The 24,327-nt window shown below is 46.1% G+C and overlaps 2 protein-coding genes across 17 annotated transcripts in view; both read left to right on the top strand.

Moving 5' to 3' along the window:
* si:ch73-103b11.2 (myosin phosphatase Rho-interacting protein) overlaps positions 1 to 24,327 on the top strand; it is a 59,160-nt gene that overhangs the window by 29,140 nt on the left and 5,693 nt on the right. For 5 of the 11 annotated variants that reach the window (XM_042083208.1, XM_042083204.1, XM_042083205.1 and 2 more), the window contains 16 exons: positions 952 to 1,008; positions 1,138 to 1,206; positions 1,283 to 1,372; positions 2,537 to 2,646; positions 2,842 to 2,880; positions 4,515 to 5,286; positions 5,641 to 5,757; positions 6,714 to 10,517; positions 11,650 to 11,797; positions 12,084 to 12,189; positions 12,354 to 12,513; positions 12,614 to 12,721; positions 12,831 to 12,917; positions 13,098 to 13,263; positions 15,204 to 15,277; positions 16,649 to 18,172. In XM_042083208.1, the coding sequence (XP_041939142.1) occupies positions 952 to 1,008; positions 1,138 to 1,206; positions 1,283 to 1,372; positions 2,537 to 2,646; positions 2,842 to 2,880; positions 4,515 to 5,286; positions 5,641 to 5,757; positions 6,714 to 10,517; positions 11,650 to 11,797; positions 12,084 to 12,189; positions 12,354 to 12,513; positions 12,614 to 12,721; positions 12,831 to 12,917; positions 13,098 to 13,263; positions 15,204 to 15,277; positions 16,649 to 16,720 (5,979 nt within the window). In that variant the 3' untranslated portion in view covers positions 16,721 to 18,172. Of the gene's footprint in view, positions 1 to 951; positions 1,009 to 1,137; positions 1,207 to 1,282; positions 1,373 to 2,536; positions 2,647 to 2,841; positions 2,881 to 4,514; positions 5,287 to 5,640; positions 5,758 to 6,713; positions 10,518 to 11,649; positions 11,798 to 12,083; positions 12,190 to 12,353; positions 12,514 to 12,613; positions 12,722 to 12,830; positions 12,918 to 13,097; positions 13,264 to 15,203; positions 15,278 to 16,126; positions 16,174 to 16,648; positions 18,173 to 24,327 lie in introns of those variants that run through there. The other 6 variants (XM_042083209.1, XM_042083207.1, XM_042083202.1 and 3 more) reach the window with 5 other exon arrangements.
* The window catches only part of LOC121700329 (F-box DNA helicase 1-like), a 35,339-nt gene continuing 32,838 nt past the window's right edge, over positions 21,827 to 24,327 (top strand). For 3 of the 6 annotated variants that reach the window (XR_006027192.1, XM_042083218.1, XM_042083215.1), the window contains exons 1-4: positions 21,827 to 21,960; positions 22,936 to 23,020; positions 23,166 to 23,410; positions 23,760 to 23,896. Coding sequence is in view for 5 of the 6 variants with exons in the window: in XM_042083218.1 (XP_041939152.1) it covers positions 21,958 to 21,960; positions 22,936 to 23,020; positions 23,166 to 23,410; positions 23,760 to 23,896 (470 nt within the window). In the remaining variant the exon portion in view is untranslated. The remainder of the gene's footprint in view (positions 21,961 to 22,935; positions 23,021 to 23,165; positions 23,411 to 23,759; positions 23,897 to 24,327) is intronic. The other 3 variants (XM_042083210.1, XM_042083212.1, XM_042083211.1) reach the window with 3 other exon arrangements.

The raw sequence follows: 24,327 nt of genomic DNA, 5'->3' as shown, positions 1-24,327 counted from the left end.
CCTTGCTGTCTCTTACGCACACACGCGCACACACACACACTTGCAGACACAAACACACCCACACACTTTGCACTTTCCCACACACTCCTCACACGAACATTTCACAGCATGACTCTTTGTCCAGTTTATGTGGTCATTAGAGAGTTGATTATTTACTTTCCTAAGTGTGTGTGTGTGTCTTTTTGTTTTGTTTTGTTTTGTTTTGTTTTGTTTTGTAATGGCTTAGATTCAGGGCTGTCTGCCTGCTCATTTAAAGCGTGCTGCTCTTCACTGGAAAAGCCAAGGGCCAGTTCCTCTCACTCAACATCACAATAGTGAAATTACAATTGTTTATCCTACTGGACCCTTCAAGGCTTGTTTGGCCTCCTTTTGAAATGTGTTTTCAGATTGCTCTAAATCAAATGCTTTTCAAACTGAAATGAATTGTTTTCTGAAATGAAGTGTTTATTAAACTGTTGGATGTACTGCACTACTTGTGCTGTGAGATCATTGTTGTCAGGCCCTTGTGATTGGGAGGTAGTCTAAACTTCAGTGTGAGTATCTAACAATGTGTAACCGTTGTGTGTTTGCCTGAGTGTGTGACTGACTATAAATGCAACCTTGATATTTTGTTCTGCCCTGTGAACTGTGAGCCATTAGCTTGCAGCTGGATGCTGTAATAAGTCAATAGTTATAATGGCCTGCAGCTGTATGCTGGGTGTTGTTCTTTAGATAAGAGTGGTTAGCAAGGGGTTGTTTGGCTACTCACTGTTCACTGTTAGATGTTGGTACTTGGTAGTTGTCTGTGTGGTGTTAGCTGTTAGCCTGACTCTGTTAACAGCTTCTCTGTGTTACGATGTCTAGGACAGCTACAGGCATCTGACCTATTGCTTCTTTTAACTTTATTTCCTTGTCTTGTGTTATGAATTCAAAAAATAGCCAGTCTAAATAAATGGTGATCTCTGATTTCAGCCGGATCTGTTGAACTTTAAAAAAGGATGGATGACCAAGCTGTACGAGGATGGATTGGTGAGGGAACTGTTTCTTAATTAGATTCCTGTGCTTAGAGTTCAGATGAGCCTTGGTGGTCAGTTGACACATAGTTTGACCCCTTTCGCTCTTCCTTCTCCATGCGCCCCCACAATGCTTTTCTCACAGTGGAAGAAACACTGGTTCGTTCTGACCGACCAGAGTCTGAGGTTCTACAGGGACTCCATCGCAGAAGAGGTAAGAGAGCTCCTACACCTTTGTGCGTGTGCGTGTGTGCGTGTGTGTGTGATGGGTTTGTGTTCACTGCTCCCAGGCGGCAGATCTGGATGGAGAGATTGACCTGTCCTCTTGTCATGACGTCACTGAGTATTCCGTGCAGAGGAACTACGGCTTTCAGATTCATGTGAGTCTACTGGACCGCCCCCCCGACACTCAATTTCCAGACATCCCATTTATACCGAGGGCCTAACTCATCACAATGTCACATGCCCACGTCTTCCACATTCACCAGCCGCACAGGACTTGCATAATGCACTGCTCAAATACACAAACCACACATAGGCTTGCTAATACAGGTAGCTATTTTGTCCTAGAATGCTGTTGGACAACATTCAGGTTGCAGTCTTTCCTTTTGTAGCCAGCCCCCCCCACACACACACACTCACACTCACACTCACACTCACACTCACACTCACTCACTCACACACACAAACATTCACACACAGACATTATGAGATATGTGGGGCAACAGCGCACAGATATCAGGTTTTGCCATCTACCATTTACACTCAACACTCCTAAACCCTTCAGCCACTTATGTGAATGTGTGCACACTCACACACACACAATATCATACACACACAATCCCGCACACACTCTCCCACACAAACACAGTCACAATCCTTTGTCTGAGCTCATCTGTCACCTGACCTGTCATCACCTAGGTGTCAGTGACATCACCGCATCTAAATGTGCTCTGCCAAACACTAAGCCTTGGCTTCCCCACTCACCGCTCCCCACTGATGGCCTACATGACATGTTTACATATCCTCAGCAAGGCCCAGGCCTACACACACAGTCCCAGACACGGAGAGAGAGAGCACTGAGCATCACAGCCACAGAGCACTGCAGCATACAACCAGCGCAACACAATTTCATTACATTAATAGCCAGATGACTATGCAGTTAACTTAGGCTGTCCATTTAATGGCCACACTCTCAAGTACTCCCGAGAAGTCGGCTGAGATTGCTGTGAGATTTTGCTGAGTGACCGCAGTTTATTGACTAAGGCAATAAGTCTCATGAGGCTGGACAACTTTGTTGATATGCATGTCTGTGGCTGCATGCATTTGTCAGACAGAGAGATGGACAGATAGAGAGATGGACAGATAGAGAGAGAGATGGACAGATAGATGGACAGATAGAGAGAGAATTTATTCATTCCAAGGGACATTTAGGTTATCTGTACATTTGTCTGTAGATAGCTTCATGTGTCTCCTCGCTCACCTTGTTATTATTGGATGTGAAGTAACTGAAGCCTGTTTCATGGCCATCATGTCCCCTGCAGAGTAAAGAGGGTGTGGTGACACTCTCAGCTATGACTTCTGGGATACGACGGAACTGGATCCAGGCCATCATGAAGAACGTGCGTCCCACTGTTGGCCCTGACGTCACCCGGTAAGCCCACCGTGGAGCCTTCAAGATGAAACGCGTGCAAACACGCACACAAACACAGACACACACACACATGCAGGGTCCAACACACACACACACTCTGTCTCTTCTAATGAACTGTCTTTTATCTCTCTGTGTCATTAATCTTCCTTCCTCTCCTCCTCCTTTTCCTGCTTTATTCATGCGCCCTTTTGGTAGGAAAAACGTCTGTCTGAAGCTCTCTGTTCTGAAGCCCAGGTTGGAACTTACTCTTTCCTTTCTCGCTCCCTGTGTGTGTGTGTGTGTGTGTGTACAGTTGCTGAGTGTGGGGATGAGAGAGAGAGAGAGATCTTGTGCTTGTGATGGTTTGGTGACCCTTGTCTGCATCGGTCGTGCGGTGAGTAGGTAATGCCATGTCAGTTGCATGTGTGTGTGAGTTTGTTTGTCCATCTGTGATGGATGGCCCTTCTCCCAGCTGTCGGGGCTTTGAAGGCCACCGTCGGCGGGCATCAATCACCACTGCCAGTCTTCAGCTCCTTCACCTCAGCATGCCAGGGCAGGACGGGGCAAAGAAGTGAGGGGGCATGGGGGTGACAGACGAGTGCAGGGCCCTTGGATGGTCTGGGAAGGGTGAAGGGAGAGGAGGAGTGGTGGTCCAGCGAAAAGTGTGTGTGTGTGTGTGTGTGTGGTTGCTGAGCTGGTGTCCGGTACACCGACTATGAAATCCTTGTTATTTTAGAGTGTTACCTCATGGGTATATTCCTGTGTGGCAAGAGGGGGGGTGTGTGTGTGTGTCTGTGTGTCAAGAGTGTGTGGGGGGGGGGGGGTGCTTGTCTGATCCGCTGTCTGCCTCCAAGCTGTCTCAGTCACGGCGGAATGTGGGATATTTTTGGTCATTCGATGTAGACACCTCTCTTCTTCTCCCCCTGTCCACTCCTCTCCTTCCTCTCTTACACGGGAGGCCGTGGAGTCGCTCCCCCACCATCTTGTGAAGGGATGGAAATAGGAGATGGCGTCAGACTCCACCAGAGCCCCATTGCTATACATATGTACACACACACACACACACACACACACACACACACACACACACACACACACACACACACACACACACTGGGATAAAGAGGGAGAGCGACTGCATCACATGCCACACAGTGTGGAGATGGCTGTGAACACATTCCCTTGACAAGCACATTCTCCTCCAACATGCAGTTACAACACACCCTGATTCATACATGCATATGCACATACCTGTACACACACACACACACACACACACACACACACACGCACACACAGGCATTCACGCATACACACATCCATCATAGCACTCTGTCAGCCGCTCTAACACACTGCTGGGTCCAGATTGCCGGGGGGCTTGGTGTCCGTGCCTCTGCCATGTGACACCGGTGTGTGTGTGGCCTCTGGGAAGCGTGCGGGTTGCTAGAGTGATGGGACAGCTCACACTCCCATGTCACTGTGTGTGTGTGTGCATGCGCTCCAGCCTGTGCTGTGCCCATCTCACACACCGCATGCTTCACACACTCACCCACACACACCCCCTCCCCTCCGGTCAGCAAGACGTCCGGCCCAGAATCTGGCTACAGAAGCCTCCTGACATTCCATCTGCTGCATCCGTCTACACTATGGAGTTTGGCTGTAATAAGGAAGCTGGCCAGGGATGAGATTTGTGAAGAAAATGCCGTTGTTTATATGTTCACATTGTTTATCTCTCTCTCTCTCTCTCTCTCTCTCTCTCTCTCTCTCTCTCTCTCTCTCTCTCTCTCTCTCTCTCTCTCTCTCTCTCTCTCTCTCTGTAGCTCTATCTCTCTAGTACCAGTCACATGTTCTCATATCTTTCTATGTCTTGTTCCTTTGTTCTTACACAGTAGTTCTCTGCCAGAGGAAAGACTGAAGGTTCGGGTGGCCCCTGACCTGACCTCCCAGCCGACCCCGTCCCCCACTGTGAGCGTCCAGATGCCTGAGGTCAGAGGTCAGCAGCCCTGCGATCTCACCAGCAGCCCGGCGGCGCCCGAGCAGCGCAGGAGCCGCGTGCGTGACCGACGGCGGGAGGGCCGCTCCAAGACTTTTGATTGGGCGGAGTTTCAGCAGACTCAGGAGAGGGACGTGACCATTAAGCCGTCAGAAGGCGCAGAGGTGGAGCCTGCAAACGCCAGCTCCTCCTCATCGTCGTCGTCTTCCTCGTCGTCCTCCTCTTCCTCGTCTTCAACACCGGCTTCCTCGCCCACGTCCTCCCCGCAGACCACCTCCTCTTCGCTCTCGGCTCCGCCCAACAGGAAGTCCGCCCTGGAGGCGCAGGAAGAGCAGGAGCGGCTCGTCCAGCAGGAGGGGAGACCCCGGGTCCCGCAGACCCCAGCATCACCACCAGCAGCAGCAGCGCCGGCGCCGTTTAGGGCCCAGGAGGCAGAGCGCGAGGTCAACCAGATGGAGGTGGACCATGCCAGGTCCCAGAGAGACCCACCGCCCAAAACCCACAGCGTCCAGGTGGAGATCGAGCAGCGCTGGCACCAGGTGGAGACGACGCCCCTTCGGGAGGAGAAGCAGGTGCCCATCGCCAGTCCGTCCGGCCCTGGGACCACACCGCCCCCTAGTGGAGACCGGCTACCCCCACAGGAGCGGGTCACCCAGCTCGACAAAGAGGTGAGGCCACAAATTGGGCTGTTTCTCCTGAAGTATACAATATTGAGTGTAAAGGGTTTGAAACCAGAAGACTGTGCATATTTCTGAAATCACTTAAGAGCAAATGCAACTGGTTCTTTTTGATTCCTCAAGCATGCACAAAGAGGCATATCATTAATAATCCAACTGTAGGTAATGGGATCTGGTATTAACATGAGGCATAGAATCAGTAGGTACTTCATCATTGTGACAAAAAGTAGTGAAACACAAAACACAGACATGAAGCAGAAAATGGAATGCCTTTATTTTTAGTATGTGCATAGAAGTACACGCAGATATGAAGTGTGTGTGTGTGTGTGTGTGTGTGTGTTTCAGCTGGGATACACTCAGAAGGAGCTGGCCAGGCTTCAGGAGCAGAACAGCTTACTGAGGGAGCAGCTCCAGGACGCGCGGGGGAGAGAGCAGAGTGCACGAGAGGGCTACGTGCTACAGGTGCAGCCAGAACGCCCACACAATACATTTACAACACGCATTTCATCTTATTAAAACTAGCTCATGAGAGAAGAGCTTTAGACACAACTGTAATTGTATATATTAAAGTTAGAGTTTGAATAGTATAAGTTTCTACATAAGAAATACAGTATATAAATGATTTAGGAAATGTTTTGCATACTTTTTCTCAGTGCTGAAAGGACTACAAGTTTCATTGTTATTGAAATGACTTTAGGACTGAGCTGCACTATGCGTTCTCTCTTGGAATTGTTACTAACATGTATAAGGGGTTCTGCATGGGAGTGCTGTTTCCAGCCTTTGTGTACTAACTGGTTTACGGAGCCTCATACTCTCTGGGCTGTGATTTGGTCTGGACTAAATTGCTAGTTTACTAAAGGTAAGAAGTGCTTCCTATAATAGGCAAGCTTTGGGCTGTGCTTTTTCTCTCCTTTCATGTGTGTCTCTCATCTCCTCCTAGCTTGTTTCAACTCTTTGCATGATTTTTGCATCTGATTTGTGTTTTTTTGTGTGTCTAATTTCTTTTTTCTAAACTTGAACCTTTTTACTAAACATTTCTTATGGCTTGGCACATGGGTGCCTTCCTCTATCCTGTTCATCAACTCTCATGATGTGTTCTTAGTGTCACCAAACACCCATTCCCTATATTAGCATCACATACTTAGCTCAGTTTATTTTGAATCACCCATTTTGTTACACCTTTTCTGTTTTTTTTTCCATTGTAGTATCCATAGTTTTTGTACCCATTTTACCCACTTCAGACCTTTTCCAATGTCCCTCTGAAAAAGCACAGTGGAAAGCTTGAATGAGTCTTGGTTCAGTAAGTATCAAATCCCAGGTATAGTCCCATCTACCCCAGAGATATGGCGCTCTGTATCTTTGGGGAAAGACAGAAATCACAGTGTGTTTAACTGACATTTTTCATCAATCTTTTAAAGAATGCCATGCCCGCCCAGACCACCGGCTCCACCCCTCCTTCCTCTGGGCCTCACCGGATGCCATGGCAACGTCTGCACAAAGCCAATAAGGACCTTCAGAGCGAGCTGGAGTCCCAGCGGCGAAAGCATGAGAAGGCCAGTCAGCAGGTGCAGTGCTTGAGGCGGAGCTACAGCGAAGCCCAGGACGCACTCGGGCATCACGAGGTGGAGGTGGAAGCCCTGCAGGTCAAGCTGTCGGCCGCCATGGCGGAGATCGTGGAGAGTGAGCAGGCGGTGGCGCGCATGCGCAGCGAGCTGAAGCTGGAGCAGACGCGCTGCCAGGAGCGCGAGGAGGAGTGCGGCCGCAGCGAGGAGGCGCTGAGAGCGCAGCTCCGCGAGAGCGAGGAGCGGCTGCGGGAGGTGGAGGCTCACCTGCTGGAGAGGAGCCAGGCGCTCCGCAGGCTGGAGCAGCAGCAGGCCCTGCAGAAGGACCACCAGAGGGAGGTGCTGAGGCTGCAGGAGCGTCTCACCGAGGTCACTGGCCGCCTCATCGCCACCGAGGAGGCGCAGGCCCTGAGGGAGCAGAGGGAGAGGAAGGAGAGGCGCTCGATGGAGGAGAACCAAGAGCGGGAGCGTCAGGCGCTGGCCCGCCGGCTGGCCGAGAGCGAGGAGAGGAGAAGCGAGGCCGAGGAGCGGCTGCAGGAGGCCCAGCAGCAGGTGGAGGCCCTGCTGAGAGGAGGACGGGGCTATGTGGGGGGCTCCGTGGAGGAGGTGCAGTGCCTGCACGAGCAGCTTTCCGTGCAGACAGATGTGGCTGAATCTTTGCGGGAGAGCGTCCGGATGCTGGAGGAGGAGCGGGATCGGTTAGCCTGCCGCTGCCAGGAGCTCCTGAACCAAATCGCCGAGGCCGACCGAGAGGTGAGCAAGCTCCAAGACCGCCTTAAGAGCGAGGAGACGGACTACTGCACCCTGGAGAGCTCCTACGAGAAGGTGTCCCAGGAGTTCCAGCGCATCAGCAGTGTCTTGAGGGAGAAGGAGGAGGAGGTGCGGCAGACCAAGGAGACCTACCAACACCTGGTGGAGCGGAAGGAGCGAGAGCTCAGCGAAGCGCTCGTCAAGATGGCCGCCCTCGGGAGCAGCCTGGAGGAGACAGAGCTGCGCCTGCTGGAGAAGGAGGAGCAGCTCGGCCAGAGAGGGCGTTGCGCTGCCGGGGAGGTGGAGCCGTGTCCAGCAGAGAAGGAGCTGCAGGCTAAGCTGGTGGTGGCGGAGGATCGCATTGCCGAGCTGGAGAGACATCTGGATGCCCTCCGGCTCGGGTACGCTGACCTCAGGAGGGAACAGCGTCGGCACTCCCAGGAAGACCTTCTGGACATGATGGAGAGAGAGGGGCACGACGAATCGATGTCGGCATCTTCCTCCTCCCTGACCCTGACCAGGTGCAGCTCGGAGACGGACGCCTCGCTGGTCAAGCGGCAGAGGATCCGTTTCTCCAGTATCCAGTGTCAGAGGTACGTTCACCCAGATGGGGGCTCAGAGCAGGCCCTACAGACCAACACCTCCTCCGACTTCCCCCACTCGGACACCTCGGACACAATCGCCCAGTCAGAGATGGACCAGTCGGACCTCAGCTTTGTTTCTACAGACGGATCATTTCAATATGGCAGTGATCCAGAGAAGTTCATCTCCATCATCCAAGCTCTGGAGATGAAGCTGCTCTCCACCGAGGAGAAGCTCCGGGAGCTCACCCAGAAGTTGCAGGACCAGCACGATTCCCCAGAGCGGAAGGATCAGCCTGAGGGAGCCGCGCTCATCCCCTGGGACTCTCCAGATCAACTCCCGGCCAGTCATCAACACGAAGAGCCTGATGGAAAGTCCGTCTCCAGCCCAGATTCCGACTGTTGGGGCACTTCAGGAGTCCCCAACAGGGGATATGAACAGGCCCTGGTGTGTGTAGAGTCATGCAGGGAGAGAGTCAGGGTCATTCTTGGGCTTCAGCAGGAGCAGGAATCTGTAGAATTGCAACTCCGGAACCTATCAGAGATTGAGGGCGAGCTGGTCAAGGCCACTAACTTTATGAAAAAGGTAGCCATGGCTGGGGAAGGACCCCAGGCCGCTTCAGAGGTCAGGAGCATGCATGACCTATCTGATGAGGCCATAGTCAGGTGCTTTTCCCAGTCATTAGCTTTAGAGGCAGCAGTTTTGGAGAAGATGGCTTTCTCTCTGCAAAACTTGAACGCTGACCTCTTCCATAGCCTTAACGAGATAAGTGTCGAAATGGACAAGATCAAACAAAGTGAACAGAGTTTTACGATGTCGACATATGCCAACATGTTGAGCCAGAAGCTGATGTCCGAGTTGGCATTTTGGGCAGAAGTGGAGAAATTAGAGTCTCAGGCTTCAGGAATTTCCCAGAATCCATGTCTAGATATGGGGTCCCTGAAGAGCTGCTATTTGAAGCAGCCTCTCATAAACAGTGCCTGTGTCAAGTTTGAGTTGGCCTACTCACTACAGAGTCTCAGAAGCTCCAGCCATAATCGACTTGAGGGGCTTCAGGAAGTGGCTACCCGAGCTGGCCACGAGCTCCGGCAGAGAGCCAAAGCCGTGCAGGAGCTGGTCAGGTCCTCAGGTCTGCAGTCGGCCATCCAGACCCAAGAGCTGGGCATCTGTGAGGATTCCACTCTAGCGGACATCACTCCACCTGAACTTGTCCCTTACTTCGAGCAAATCAAGATGGAAGAGGCCCAGGAAGTGGCAGAGGAGATTGTCGACAGACACCTGGCCATAGAGATGACCTTGTCTGGCGAGGATTCAGTCGAGTCGTCACAGGAGAGCAGGGAGAGGCTTGCAGCTGAGCTTCAGAAGCAGGCTGGCATCATTCGTCATCTCTGCCAGGACGTGGAGGTACTCTGTGGCACAGACGTTGGTGGTAGGCTCCACGACCTTGCTGACACCATCCGTGCCCGCTGGGGCTGTGGGTACAGAGAGGTGCCTGTGGGAGCAGTGTGCATGCGGGAGGCTCTGCTCCAGGCTCAGGTGGCCTACACGGCCTGCAAGCTGCGTGGTGACCACCAGAGGGAGCTGGAGCTCTGCCGCCAGGCCGGGCGCAGCATGGAAGTGCTCGTGCGGGAGCACGCCCTCAACATGGCCACCATCAACCAGCAGTACCACACCTCCCTGCAGGAGGAGCGCCACACCTACGCCCAGACCGTGGCCTCCCTGCAGGAGGAGAACCAGGCCCTGCGGGCGGAGGTGTCTCAGCGGCTCCAGGAGCTGCAGGCCCAACAGGAGCAGCTGGTGCAGCTGGAGCAGGAGTTCCAGCGGGAGACCGAGGTGCTCCGGAGACAGCAGCAGGAGGAGCTGCTGCAGGAGGAGCAAGGCAGGGCCCAGAGGGAGATGGCCCTGCTGGAGCGCACGGAGGAGAGCCAGAGGAGGCTGGAGTGCCTCCTGCAGGAGGTGGAGGGCCTGGAGGAGAGGCACGAGGAGCACATGCGCAAAGCACACGACGAGTTCCAGGGCAGAATCCAGCAGCTGGAGCAGCACCACCAGCAGGAGATCCTGCGGCTCAAGGCCTGTTACCGACGGGCCAGCCTGGGGGAGGAGCAGCAGCACAGGGAGGAGCCTTTGTCTGAGGAGGCGTGTTCCATGGAGGAAGGGGAGGGGCCTGAGGAGAAAGTGGGCCGAGACTCCATGACTCTGCTGAGGGGGCGTGTCCATGAGCTGGAGTCCAAGATGGACAGCATGAGGGACGAACTGGAGAGCAAACAGCTGGAGGGCGACGTGGCCGGCCTGAAGGACAAATACCAGCGTGACTTTGACAGCCTGAAGGTCTCTTTTGATTTCTCTTTCTCTCTTTTCACTTACCCCACCAACAGAGAGCACCCTTGAGCAACCTCTGTGCTTTTAGTTGGTTTTAATACACAGTGGTCACTTGGATATAATACAATAAATAATCAAAATAAAACCCACATTTGATGGCACATTAGCTCACCAATACTTTCCCTCAGAACTACATTGAAAAAGATTAAAAGTTCAGTGCAGTTTTGAATGAATGTTAGTTTGACTATTGCTGGCACATTCACTGGGCTGTTGCTCTTTGCTTCTCATCCAAGTAGGATTTTCTACATTGTGTATACACGACTCATGGTTTACATAATTTGAATGGCCCTTATTTCGTCCCAATACTAGTTCACAGGACAGTAAAGAATACAAGTAGTATAGTCACAGGTTGGTTAGAGTAACATCTTGGATATGGGTAGGACGAGGGTAGAGGCAGCTTCTGCAAGGTAAGAGACAGGGTCCCTTTCAGCTTAGTCAGTTGGTGAAATAAGTACATGGACATGTAGCTGTGTGACTTTGTTTGTTTGTTTGTTTGTTTGTTTTAAAATTAGCTTTAGGCTACCTTGCTTTGTTTGGGATTTAATGGGCCAGTTTACCAGAGTCTTGTGTATGCTTAATTTAGAATCCAAGAAGATCATATATATATATATAACATCCATCTTCAGCGGCATTGAGTTTTGAAGTAGGATGGGTGTTGTGATGTGGATTTAATATTGTGCCATCCCTTTCACACACACACACACACACACACATATCCCATACCCCACTGTCCTCTGTTGGTATAATTCATAGCACCTCTAGTGAAGTAGAATAGAGGACACAAAATAAGACTCAATTTGTACATGCTTCCCTAGTCTTGGTTGCCCTGCCATTACACCCACTCAAATGCCCATTCAATGATCACTAACCCCTGCATGCTTGTGTCATTCAACATTCCCTGCTTCACCCTGTGTGCTCATGCATGCATCTAAATGTGTGAACTTGAATGTGTGAACATTGGTAATTGGTGGATAGTGTCTTTCTAGTTGTGTGTGTGTGTGTGTGTGTGTGTGTGTCTGTCTGTGTCTGTGTCTGTGTCTGTGACACTGTTTGCATGTTTGACTTGTGCTGCCCCCTGCAGGCCACGTGTGAGCGTGGCTTTGCCGCGATGGAGGAGACTCACCAGAAGGTGATTGAGGACCTGCAGCGACAGCACCAGCGGGAGGTCAGCAAGCTGCTGGAGGAGAGGGAGAGGCTGCTAGCCGAGGAGACTGCCGCCACCATCTCAGGTCCATGCCACAACCCTCACAGAAACAGGAATTCTCTATTGGAGCCAGTACCCTTGTAATATTTCTGCACTAGCCGTCATGGACATGATAACTGTAACAGATTATTGTAAATAAATAAAAACTTATGCATTTGACATGGTTTGGCAGCATTACTAAAAAAAAAAGTAATGGGTCTTTTCTTATCCTACTATTGAAAAATGTTGTTATGAGGTCTTTGTTACAGATATTGATCTGACTTAATAGTTAGTCGCAATGTCATGACAATGTTGGTGATCTTTATTTGCAGCTATTGAGGCGATGAAGAACGCACACCGGGAGGAGCTGGAGAAGACCTACCGCTCTCAGCTGAGTGGTGTCAGTACAGATATCGATGAGCTGCGCATGCAGTATGAGTGAGTCCCATTTATACATGTCTGGTCCCTCAGTAATAACCTGGTATTAGCTGCCCATGTCAGCCAATGGATGTAGCTAATATACTAATACATAGCTAATGCATGTAGCAGAAACTGCTCTCTGGAGATGTCAAACCTGCTCACAACTTTGTGTGTGTGTTTAGAGAGGAGCTGCAGTCCATCCACCGTGAGCTGGAGGTGCTGTCTGAGCAGTACTCTCAGAAGTGTTTGGAGAACGCCCATCTGGCCCAGGCTCTACAGGCAGAGAGGCAGGCCCTGCAGCAGTGCCAGAGGGAGAACCAGGAGCTCCACACACACAATCAGGCACGCACACACACACACACACACGTACACGCACACCTACCTTTTGCTATACTTCAGATGACTTTAAACTTATTGTCGTGGATGTGTGTGTGTGTTTCAGGAACTGAATAACCGTCTAGCAGAAGAGATCACACGTATGAGGTCTTGCTTCAGTGGGGAAACTGCCACCTCTCCTCTCACACAGGGCAAGGACCTGTATGAACTAGAGGTAACTCCTAAACACCCGGTCATGTACATACCATAATATTAAACAGTCCGCACACCCAGGCACACATATCTGCTTTGAGTATCCTTGTGTTTTCCTTGGCCTTCTGCAGGTATTGTTGCGCATTAAGGAGTCAGAGATTCAGTACCTCAAACAGGAGATCAGCTCTCTGAAGGATGAACTACAGACCGCTTTACGGGTATGCACACCACCTCCCCAACCCTTACAGGCAGATACTCACACATGCACACAGTCAAACTGACAAGTTATGTCTCCTGATGTTTTTGAACTGACATGCTGCTTTAAGGACATGCACCAAAAGCTGTCCTGTATTTTTCTGGAATCTTTAACACGTCCTTGTGTTTGTGTGAATGTGTAGGATAAGAAGTATGCATCCGATAAGTACAAGGGCATCTATACTGAGCTTAGCATAGTGAAGGCTAAGGCTGACTGTGACATTGGCAAGCTTCGGGAGAAGCTGTTGGCTGCTACAGAAGCCCTTGGAGAAAGGACTGCTGATGGCTCAGCTGTTGCCCCTGGTTACGGTATGTTTAAGCAATGTGTTTGACAAACAAATAATGTATGAAAATTGTGTATATTTCCCCTTCCCACTGTTTTTATAAATGGAATCTTGATCAATTTAATTTGGCCCTGTTGTACAATAATTGACAAAAATCCCCTCTATAATATCAAAGTGAAAGCAAATTTCTACAAAGTAATGTTTGTTAATTAAAAATATATAATGCAAAATAAGCGTTTGCATAAATATTCACCCCCTTCAAGTCAGCATTTAGTAGATGCACCAATTATAGCATGGGGTCTGTGTGGATAGGTCTCAATTAGGCTTGCACGCCTGGATACTGCAATTGTACTCCATTTTTCTTTGCAAAACTGCTCAAGCTCTGTCAGGTTGGAAGGAGATCGGGTGTGGACTGCCCTTTTCAAGTTCAGCCACAGATTTTCTATAGGATTGAGGTCTGGGCTTTGGTTCGGCCACTCCTTGCTGTCTGTAAACCTTTTATGTGTAGTTTTCGCTGTAATCTTCGGCTCATTGTCTTGCTGGAAAGTAAATCTTCTTCCAAGTCGTAGTTCTCTTGCAGACTGAATTAGATTGTTCTCCAGGATTTCCATATATTTTGCTAAATTCATTTAACTTTTACCTTTACAAGCCTTCTAGGGCCTGCTGTCGAGAAGTATCCCCAAAGCATGATGCTACCACCATCATTCTTCAAATTAGGGATGGTGCATTTTTGGTGATGTACTGTGCTTGATGTCCGCCAAACATAGCATCATCAGACCAAAGAACCTTCTTCGATTTGGCCTTGGAGTCTCCCACATGTCTTTGGGCGAACTTTAGTCGAGATTTAATAGGAGCTTTGCCGCTCACCTGTAGAGCTTCAACTGGTGAAGAACTCCGGCAAAAGTTGTTGTATGCATAGTTTCTCCCATCTCAGCTGCTGAAGCTTTTAACTTCTTCAGAGTTGTCATACAGTTGTCATGTGGGTGTTTTGGTGGCTTCCCCCACCACTTAATGAATGGTCAGTCAGTTTCTAGTGACGGCCTGCTCTCGGCAGATTTGCCCATTTGCCACATTCCTTACATTCCTTATTGATGGATTTCACTGAACTCCAGTGACTTGAACATTTTTTGTATCCATCCCCTCACTTATGCTTTTCAATAACCTTTTCTCTGAGTTGTTTGGAGTGTTCAGTTGTCTTCATGGTGGACTTATAGCCAGGAGGACTGATTGGCCAGTGACTGGACCCTTTGACTGGAAATTATTGTAAAAAAGGCCAAATTAAATGGACAAATATTACATTTATTAAAGAGAAACTATGCAGTTTTGGCAATTTCTTCGCTGTTTTCTCGCTTTTTGCTGGCAGGTTTCTCAGCAGAGCTTCCCCTTCAGAGTATATATTTAACAACACTCCTCAATCAGTCAGTCTGCCGTTTCCTCTTTCCCTGTTCCTCCAACAACGGTTTACTCACTTTCTGCTTCTTTTCGCTGGCTCTGCCATGACAAATGTCTGAGAAACTCCATCGCTGCCTTGTTCTAGTCGGAGCCTGGTGTGTATGTGTGTAGTGCAGTAAAGCAATTTGTTACATCGCAATGCTGCAAGACTTTCCGTCTCTTGAGGCCGCGAGGCCGCCGGCCCAAAGTTGCAAGTAGGTTTTTCCGCTCACATGAGCTAGGGGGAAGCGCGGCGGCCACCATTCAACCCGAAAAAAGTCATATAACCATTTAAATGACTCTGAGGTTGTTCAGATAAGGTAAATTAAGCTAAAAAAACGACATAGTTCCCCTTTAAAGCAATAAAAGGGGGAATATCCAAGGTGGTGAATACTTTTTATAGGCACTGTATGTATACCTGTGTAAATAAGTGTATAAATACATATAATGGTATACATATAAGTGTGTATAAATATTATATGTTCGTATAAGCATGTCATCTGATGTGTCTTGTAAATACATGTCTTGATGCAGACATAATGAAGTCGAAGAGTAATCCTGATTTCCTGAAAAATGAGCGCTTCCGTCAGAGAGGGGTCAGATCCAAGGTGAGTGTCAGTGTGAGTGTGTGTGTGTAAGAGTGTGTGTAAATTTACAGCATAATCACTTTTTCACCTAGTCGAAGGAAAAGGTGTATATGTTTTCTGTGTGTCTGTGTGTTTGTGCGTCAGTGGCGGTTGCTGCTCTTTGGAATAGTGGAAGATCCGATTTAAAAAAAAAAAAAAAAAAAGGCCAATTATTAAATTAATATTAGTAAGGTGCTATATTGTTCGATAAGGGCAAAAATTATCCCAAAACCCAGAATAATCCAACCTGTATACGTTAGAGTTCTGAGACATGGCAGCATGGCAGTAAATACACAACTGAAACAAAAGCAAGTCACAAACTCCGTAACTCCGTCACTCCCAGAGACGCCGGGCTTCCCTGGAAATTACGATTTTGTGGCATTTGTCCAATAAACATCTAGCTTTTCTGCACTGAGATCAGCCCACTCTGTAGTGCCATTGAAAGGGTTTTTGATGGATCGTGTCATCACAACAGTGTATTAGGGGTGCAAAATCCCGCTAGATGACCGGCAAAACCTTTTTGTGGAACACACTAGCCATGAAGTTGAACATGTTTTTAGCATGTTCTAGTTGGAATGGTAGGCTAATGTAATACAGTATTATTTAATGCAATTTTCTGTAATATTTTAGTGGAGGCTGAGCTTCCCCTGTAGTCTTAGAGCAATCACCTCTGTGTGAGTGTTAGTGTATTTTCTCTAAGTTTGTGATTGAAGTGTGAGTCGAGTCTAAGTGTTAAAGCACTCTGTTATGTTTGTTAGTTAGTCAGTCAGAAAGGTGTGTGTGTGTGTGTGTCTGTCTGTGTCTAAGAGCGTCTCTTATGTTCTTTGTTAGTCGGTCAGTGAGGTGGCAGCGTGGGATAGCTGACCCCCTGTTGTGATGTAGGTATATGTGTGACCCTCAGTGCATGCTGCATGAACCCTGACCTTTGACCTGTTGGCATGTCCACTGGGCCACAGCAGCATGGGGCTGCTGGGCTCTCCTCTTACCCCAATGTCATTAGAAATGGTATACAGTACGTATGTGTGTTTGTGTCTGTTACACATGGTTGGTGCGGTGTTTGTACTGTGACCTGAGTTCTCTGTGTGTACTTTCCCCCTTACCTATCATGAGTCATCAAGGCGTATGCAAATTAATGTTTTTAATTTATTCTCTCTTTTTTCCATTTTTTAATGTCACTTCATGTGTGTTTTTGTATGTTTGTATGTGTGTGTTTTAAAGCTTATGACAAAGTTGTTCTTTTCTTCATGATGATGGCATGAATAACAGCATGCTGGTCAAATGCATTCTGATCCGTTAAGCTTGTGCAATTTTATGACAGAACTTCCCTCTCTGTCTCTCTCTTCTCCTTTTCAGAGCTTAAAAGAAGGATTGACCGTGCAGGAAAGAATGAAGCTGTTTGAAGCAAAAGATTCCAGAAAGATCTGACTGAGGACTGTACGCTCTGTGGCTTTGTCTCACACTCACATGAACACACACGCGCGCACACACGCACGCTACCCAATACTGTAACTGGAGTGTGAAGTCAGCCTCTGGAATCTGGGACTGTCGTCTTTTATGTGTCCATGAGCATCTGCTCGTCAACAATTTGTCCTGGCATTGGAGGTGTGTGTGTGGTCTAAAATTAATCTTACTTGTATGTATCATTAACAGATTGATTTTAAGTAATTAGCTTGTTTTATGTGCGTGTGTGGCCATGAGTATAGGTGTGTTGGCAGGAAATGGAAATACGGGGCATTGGTGGAGGAATTTTAACCAGTCATATCCCTTTGGCCACTCCTTGCCAACTGTGTGTGTGTGTGTGTATTGTTTTATTTATCCTATACAAAAATTAATAAAGATTTAAAATGTTTATTTATACATAGAGAGAGACTTATAGAAAATGTGCTGTCATTATATCCTGTTCTGACAATGATGATGATGTGCTGGGTTTTAAAGTGATTTAAGTGCTTTTGTGTATGTGTGTTGGAGAGCTGTACTTTCTGCCAGTGGTGTTTGTGTAAAGATGAGTGGTGTTTGTGTAAAGATGAGTGGTGTGGTGAGTGACTGGGTTTGCTCTCTGCTCTACTGGAACTGAACGGATTCAGACACAATGGGATTTACTTGCCATTTGCTGTGTAAAATCATTATTATGAAAGTGTTTGATAACTGTGCTTTTTTGTATGGGCTCTTTGTGTGAATGGTAGAGATGATGCTGGGTTGTCATATTATCTTCAGTGGTGTTCCACCCCCCCAACCCCTTCCCCTTTTGCTGGCTTCATGTCTCACAGGCCTGTCCGGCTAGCTGTAAACAGTGCAACTAAACTTGATGTGCCACGTCAGTCAGCGCGGCCCCCTGTATTCAGTGTGAGCGAGAGCTAGGATTTGCTGTAGTGCTTGTGCAGAGAAGCGCTCATTGACCTGAGGTGGTAGCCCAATACCCTCCCACTCTTCCTAACCAAGCTTATCAATGGCATAAGGTGCGCTGGCATTTTCACACGAGCTATGTTTTGGTACAGTGTTGGCTCAGGGCGCTCAGTGTTGCTTTCAATCTTTCATTTGTATCGATTTCTTTATGGGGGAGGAGGGCGCACAGCACTCCATACCCCCACCTATGCTGGCTCCATCACGGCCTCCACGGTGAGGATGCCCCTCAGAGTGGTCAGGATGGGAGAGAAGGAGACTCTGTAAGGCATTCACATGATCTCATGGTTCACCACAGCTACCACACCGTACTGTACAGTGCTCTATACTCTTGCCTTGTAAAAAACTGTCTCCCAGAAAGCAAGTTTGCTTTTGTTTTTTGTTTTAAGTCCTCTCCTTGCCTACCTGCTCTCTGTTTATGAATATTTTTTATTTTGGTTTTGAATGTAATGTCTTCAATAAATGAACTGTTTCTGAGATCTGTATTACTATTTTTTCTGTGTTATACATTATTTCAATGTAGTATAGTTGAACTGTTTCAAGGGTTGTGCTATGAGATGAAGCTGTAGCCTGAAAAATCCAGACCCTGATAATCTAGAAAGATTAGATAGAAAGGGTCTGGAAAAGAACAATGTAATGGCCCAACCCGAGGGGCAGCAACAAGCATGCATTTAAAAATCTCACTGCACGCAATTGGATAACACTAGACCATGTTTACGCTGAATGATTTCGGACTTCGACGCAATCGGATAAAACTACGACCAATGTGTACTCTCCTCCAACGTTGCAGCGCTGTCTTTATCAGTTTAGCTGGTTCCCGGAATGTTGGGGTAAAAGTAACGTGCATCATTGCTCTTTGCCAGAGTGTCTCGCAGAGACAATTCCATTGTGCTCTCGCAAGAACTCTGGATTTCCAGGGTAATGAAGCTGCAGAAATAAAGAAAAACATTTTTTAACAACACCGGAGTTCCCTTTTTCGTAAATTTTTTAACATACTGGGTACCCGGGCGTACCCAATCAGTCTAAAACTGGCAAAAAGGGTCATGCTTCTACCTGTTACAATGTAACATCTCTGTTGTAAATAACATAACAAGACTACTTATTTAATGCAAGCTCTATTTTAATTATGAGGTTCTATATAATTTAATTATAGGGTATTGGCTGATGGCTGTCACACCCTGTACTACACACACAGGCCTATAGCAACAGGTGCTGAATGTTAATTTCCCAGTGTTCTTTGCTGGATATTCATAATGTTTTGGTTATTAAATCGTTTAAATGTTATTTGTAGAAGCCTAATATTGTAGAGGATGTAATACTTCCCAAAGTTTTCATGTATGTTAGGCTACATGTATGTATGTATTCTTTCATGCAGTGTTATACTGAAACAGCTACCCTTTGAGTGAAGTGTGTCAGTTCAGATGGCACAACTAGATTGTAAGCAACTGAAGAACACTATGCAAATGTTAAAGCGTAATTTAAATCTTTCTGATATTATTTTACAGATCAGGTTATTGCATTAGTATATTTTAGACTAAACACTTAAATAATCGACGCAGAAGCATAGTTTGACACTCATGAACAGTTGACATAGTAGACCTAGCCTTGCCATTAGGGGTACCTATATACTATTACTATGCACGCTTGGATAATTGAAAGGTTTCTGAAAGTATATAAAGGAACTGGATGACAGCTCAACCATTCTATTTTTGATTTAAATGAGAAACTGCCATGTCTCTGCGTCGCACTGACGCCATCGTCACACAGATCCTCTGCGTTGCAGCAGTGTAGGCTAGGTGTACAGCCTACCCCCGCCAATAGTCCGGCAGCCATGGGGTCAGACCTGGTTTTGTCGGTTAAAGTTTTTTTTTTGCAGAATCTTGTAGACTAGGGGTAGCTCTTTAAGATTTAGGAGGGTGCCCAGTGATATCCCTTGAGCAATTTCATATATTAACCCTTTCTTGTTCAATGTGCTGAATATAAGGCGAGACTCTTCAGGTGAATAGGGTAAAAAATGTAACTAGCAGATATCACTATGAAACTTCCCCAGTTGATAACTTACATTAATATGAAAAAAATAATGTATTACAAGTTTTCTGTAATTTAATGTTTAAATATGAAAAAAGCCCAATGTGCCAAAATTAAGAAAAACAAAATAGGAAATACCTCTGATTTCAAGGTGAGTAGGCCTACTCATCAAATGCAAATCAACTCAAATAAAATTTACTAAAATACAGTGTTCTGTGTGATAGTTATTCAGACAATACTGCATGCGTTCAAATTTGGACAATTTAACCCTTTTCTATATCAATTAATGCATTTCTGTATTTCAGATAACGCCAGTAGTAGTCCAGTAGTCATGGGGTCAGACCTGGCTTTGTCAGTTATTTATTCATTTATTTTTGCTTAGACTTATTGACTTGCGGTGGCTCTTTAATATTTAGGAAGGTGCCCAGTGATATCCCTTGGGCAATTTCATATATTAACCCCTAAAGCCCTATGTGCTGAAATCATGAAAAAAATAGGAAATACCTCTAATTTCAAGGTGAGTACACATATCAAAAGCAAATAATCAACTCAAATAGAATGTACTAAAAACAGTTTGCCGTGTGATAGTTTTCAGACAATACTTCATGCATTCAAATTGGGAAAATGTAACCCTTTTCTATGTCAAATAATGAATTCATAATTTCAGATATCTCCTGTAATAATTTGGAATATGTACACATTTCCTCTAGTATTAGTTTTGAGCAGTTCTGGCTCATTTGTTCTTGAACATCCTACAGTACCTTAAAACATGCACAGAACATTGTGCAGGGCACACCATTAACCCGGAAACTGCATCTTAGAGCTACAAGGGGTTTCACTCTTGCAGCCACATCTGATCATCTCCAAAATGGAGTCTGGTGCAAGTTTGACATTTTTTGATAGACTGGTTGGGCTCAGTAACGAATCAATGAATCCTTCTTCAAATGGCAGTTGAATTTCCAACTTAAGTAGCATTCCTCGGTTTCAGGCTCCATGACTGTGAACTCTGTACCAAACTAAAAACTCTCACTTTAATATCCAAGTATATATACTATGTCAACTAGGGATGGGAATTTAAATATTTCAGTCGAGTGGAATCAAAAATCAAGCCTGGAATTTTTAAAAATATTTTCTATTTAATTAGTCAGACTGACCTGTGTGTATTATTAGGCATTAGTATTTTAATGCATGTCTATGGATCAATACTTAAAAATGAATATTCTCTTTCTGAATGATGAGGTTAGGCTCTGAGAATAGACTATACTGCGATAAAGAATAAAAAATAAATGTATATTTTATGGAAACTAGAACAGTAGTACAGAGCTAAAGTACATCAGCTAAAAGAGGGCAGTGCAGGCTAACAGTAGTCAGTTACATAGCTGTGTAGTAAGTAAACCTCCCTCCCAAAACCTTAAGAGACGTGCTGAGAGATGCTAGCACTTGGATGAGTTTCCTCTCCCACTTTGAGAATGAAATCTGCACTTCAGAAGCACTTACATATACCAAACTTTACAGTCTTATACCTAACCATATTCAGATGGCTTTTACTGAGGGGTTTGTTGATATATTATTCCTAGCCTGATTTATGAAATTTTATTCCTAAGAACATGGCGAAAATATATTTTTTAAGGCTACTGGCAGTATTTACTGAATAACAAAAAGAGATCCATAATTTCCTTTTCATCTAATATGTCAACACAATGATAAAGTAATTTTGAACCTATCCAATGTTCAGATTTAGCTTTTTTAAAGTGTATGCAAATCAGCACATATTTAATTAGATCATGCCTAATTTGCATATTTGAACATTAAATTACAGAAAACTTGCAATAGGCCTACATGTTTTTTTTTTCATATTAATGTAAGTAATCAACTGGGGAAGTTTCATAGTGATATCTGCTAGTTAATTTGTTTTACCCTATTCACCTGCAGTGCCTCGCCTTATATTCAACACATTGAACAAGAAAGGCTTAATATCGAGAATTGCTCAAGGGATATCACCGGGCACCCTCTCTAATCTTATTGAATTATGGCATTTGGCTGCCGGACTACAAGCCCTAGCCTATGCCAAAGGTTGTTATAGCTTGCGTAATTTGATCTGACTTAATTTTCAATTCTCAGAAAACGAAACTACAGCAGTGACCAGCTAGCCTGCTCCGTCTGATGAAATCATTGCAATATGGAAATGTAACAGGAAGAAGCTATCCCTGAAAGCGCAGAGGGCGATTTAAACTATGGTAGGCCTACAAACAAAATCGTAATTTGCTTATTTAAAAAATGTGCATGGTGGTGACGTTTTTTAATTTTGTATTTCTCATCATGGAGGCAATTTCCAAAGTAACCTAAATGCGTGTCAAAATATGTTATTTGAGGGAAGCATATTGTAGCCTATTACATTATGAATGAGCACATCATTAAATTATATTTTAACATAGAGAATAAAACTCACTGTCACAGCTTCTGTTCTGTAGGCTTTTTGGCTTAATATTTTGAGCACCAGTATACAGAGCCCGCGAAGGGAGAGATTATTTTGCGTTGCTTCCTTCACAATGCTTTTGCATTCCCTCGCAAAATAAATTCCCACCATCTTCTTTGGCGCGCTCCGTACCCGTTAGGCTATGTTGTCAAAATCAGATTTTTTTGTGTGGCCTGTCATCTTAACTAGTAGTTAGTAGATGTAGCTACTAAGTTCATAATAAAAAGAATATTCATAAGCTGTTTTGGCTATATCATTCAATATCTAGGCCTTTGTAGCCTAGGCTACTTATTTCATAGCTAGGTTGCCCAACCGTGCACAGTTATTATCACCATACAATCTACAGTTGCAAGCAAGGTTTTATGGTATAATGTATATTCTGAAGCTTATAATATTCTTTAATTTTGTCAATAGGCTATAGCCATGAACATCTGAACAGTGTTTGCCTACAACAATGAGTTCCCAGTTCCATGAATTACTCATGTAGCCTGCAGCCCATTATGCATTAGGACTAGGGAACATGTAGAGGCAACAACATGTAGTCAACAGCCACCATCATGTTTCTAGACCAGTTGCCTCCATACCAGTTATACTAGCCTAGCTGTTTTGGGTGACCTGTTTGTATTTAGTTGGGAAATATTGATCTCTCTTTCACCTCCAGTTAGGTAGAAAACACATGCAGTGAATCACCTGGCAGTTATTTGTTTTGTTTTATCTCTGTGTTATATGTGCATAGAGAGAGATGCCTGCAAATCGCCTGAAATCACCGGGCCAAAGCCCTCGCACCCCATACAGCCCACAAAGCAGGAGAGGCAGGAGAGGTAAGAGACTAAACAGCACATCGCCTTGTTCCACTTAAGAAATTTGTTTGTGTTTCTCAATGTATGTATATGAGTTCTCTGTAAGTGAGAGCTTTAACCTGACACCCATATCCAGTTTGCCTTCAAACCACTGACTGTCTATCAGTGCAACCAGCAGGTACGTCTCAGCAGAGAACACTGGACTCTTACTTTGGGAGGAACACTGGGAATGTTCCCCAGCAGAGGGAGCCAGAGGTGGTGCAGGCTCCTCCACCTCCCCCAGACACACGTATCGACGCCCTGCCTGAAACCGTGCTGAGGGCCATCTTGGCCATGCTCCCAGCTCCTGACCTGCTCCTTCGGGCCAACCAGGTTTGCAGACAGTGGAGGAATATCATCTCAAGTGAAGGGGTATGGGACTATGCACACTAAATAGTAGTCCACACACACACACACGCGCACACACACACACACACACACACACACACACACACACACACACACACACACACACACTCAGATGGAAATACATCCACACCTCCTGTAATTTTTGTTACTTGTGTTTTAAGCCCCTAACATCGTCTTCCAGGCAGCGCTGCATGGAAGGCACTAGGGTTAGGGTTAGAGTTAAGGATTATGGTTAGGTGCCTTGAAGTCGACTGTCACAGCACTGCCTTGATGTCGACAGTGGGGGCTTAAAACACCATTGAGTATAATTTTTATTGACATATTTGGTCATTTAATCGATGATCTATTACAGTTTTGCCGCTGGAAGAAGTGCTACATCCGCTACCATCAGCAGGAGGAAGTGGGAAAGCAAGAGGTCATCTCCATTCTGCAGGAAAACCGCATGACCCCTGATGACAACAATAACCTCTGTTTATTACACATGGCAAAGTATGACTGTGAACCTGTCAGGGTTGAGTAGTAACTGATTACAAGTAATTACGTAATCTGTTTACAAAAAACAAGTAACTGTAATCAGACCAGATTACATAAAAAATGTCTAATAAGAATATAGTCTAATGTCTAATGTCAAGATTACTTGAATACATTTTGAATATCGTCACCTTCCTAAAATAATGGCATGAGTAATTTGTTGTTAAAATGTACTGTATTTTAGGAAGGTGACGATTCGTCTTTCAATACATAACATAGCTTTACATCATGCAGTCAATATACAGTGTAGTTAATAGTGAATGGACATGGAATGTAGAAGACACAATGCCAGTATTTTACCCATCAAGTAGGCCATCTTGCACCCCCAACACTCACTCGCAAACACGCACACAGTCAAGGCCCTTTTCTAGAAAACTTTTCTCTCTATC

The sequence above is a fragment of the Alosa sapidissima genome, chromosome 24 (genome assembly GCF_018492685.1).
Source record: "Alosa sapidissima isolate fAloSap1 chromosome 24, fAloSap1.pri, whole genome shotgun sequence".
NCBI lineage: Eukaryota > Metazoa > Chordata > Actinopteri > Clupeiformes > Clupeidae > Alosa > Alosa sapidissima.
Note: the sequence above shows the minus strand (reverse complement) of the source record. Positions and strands in the feature narration are given on the sequence as shown.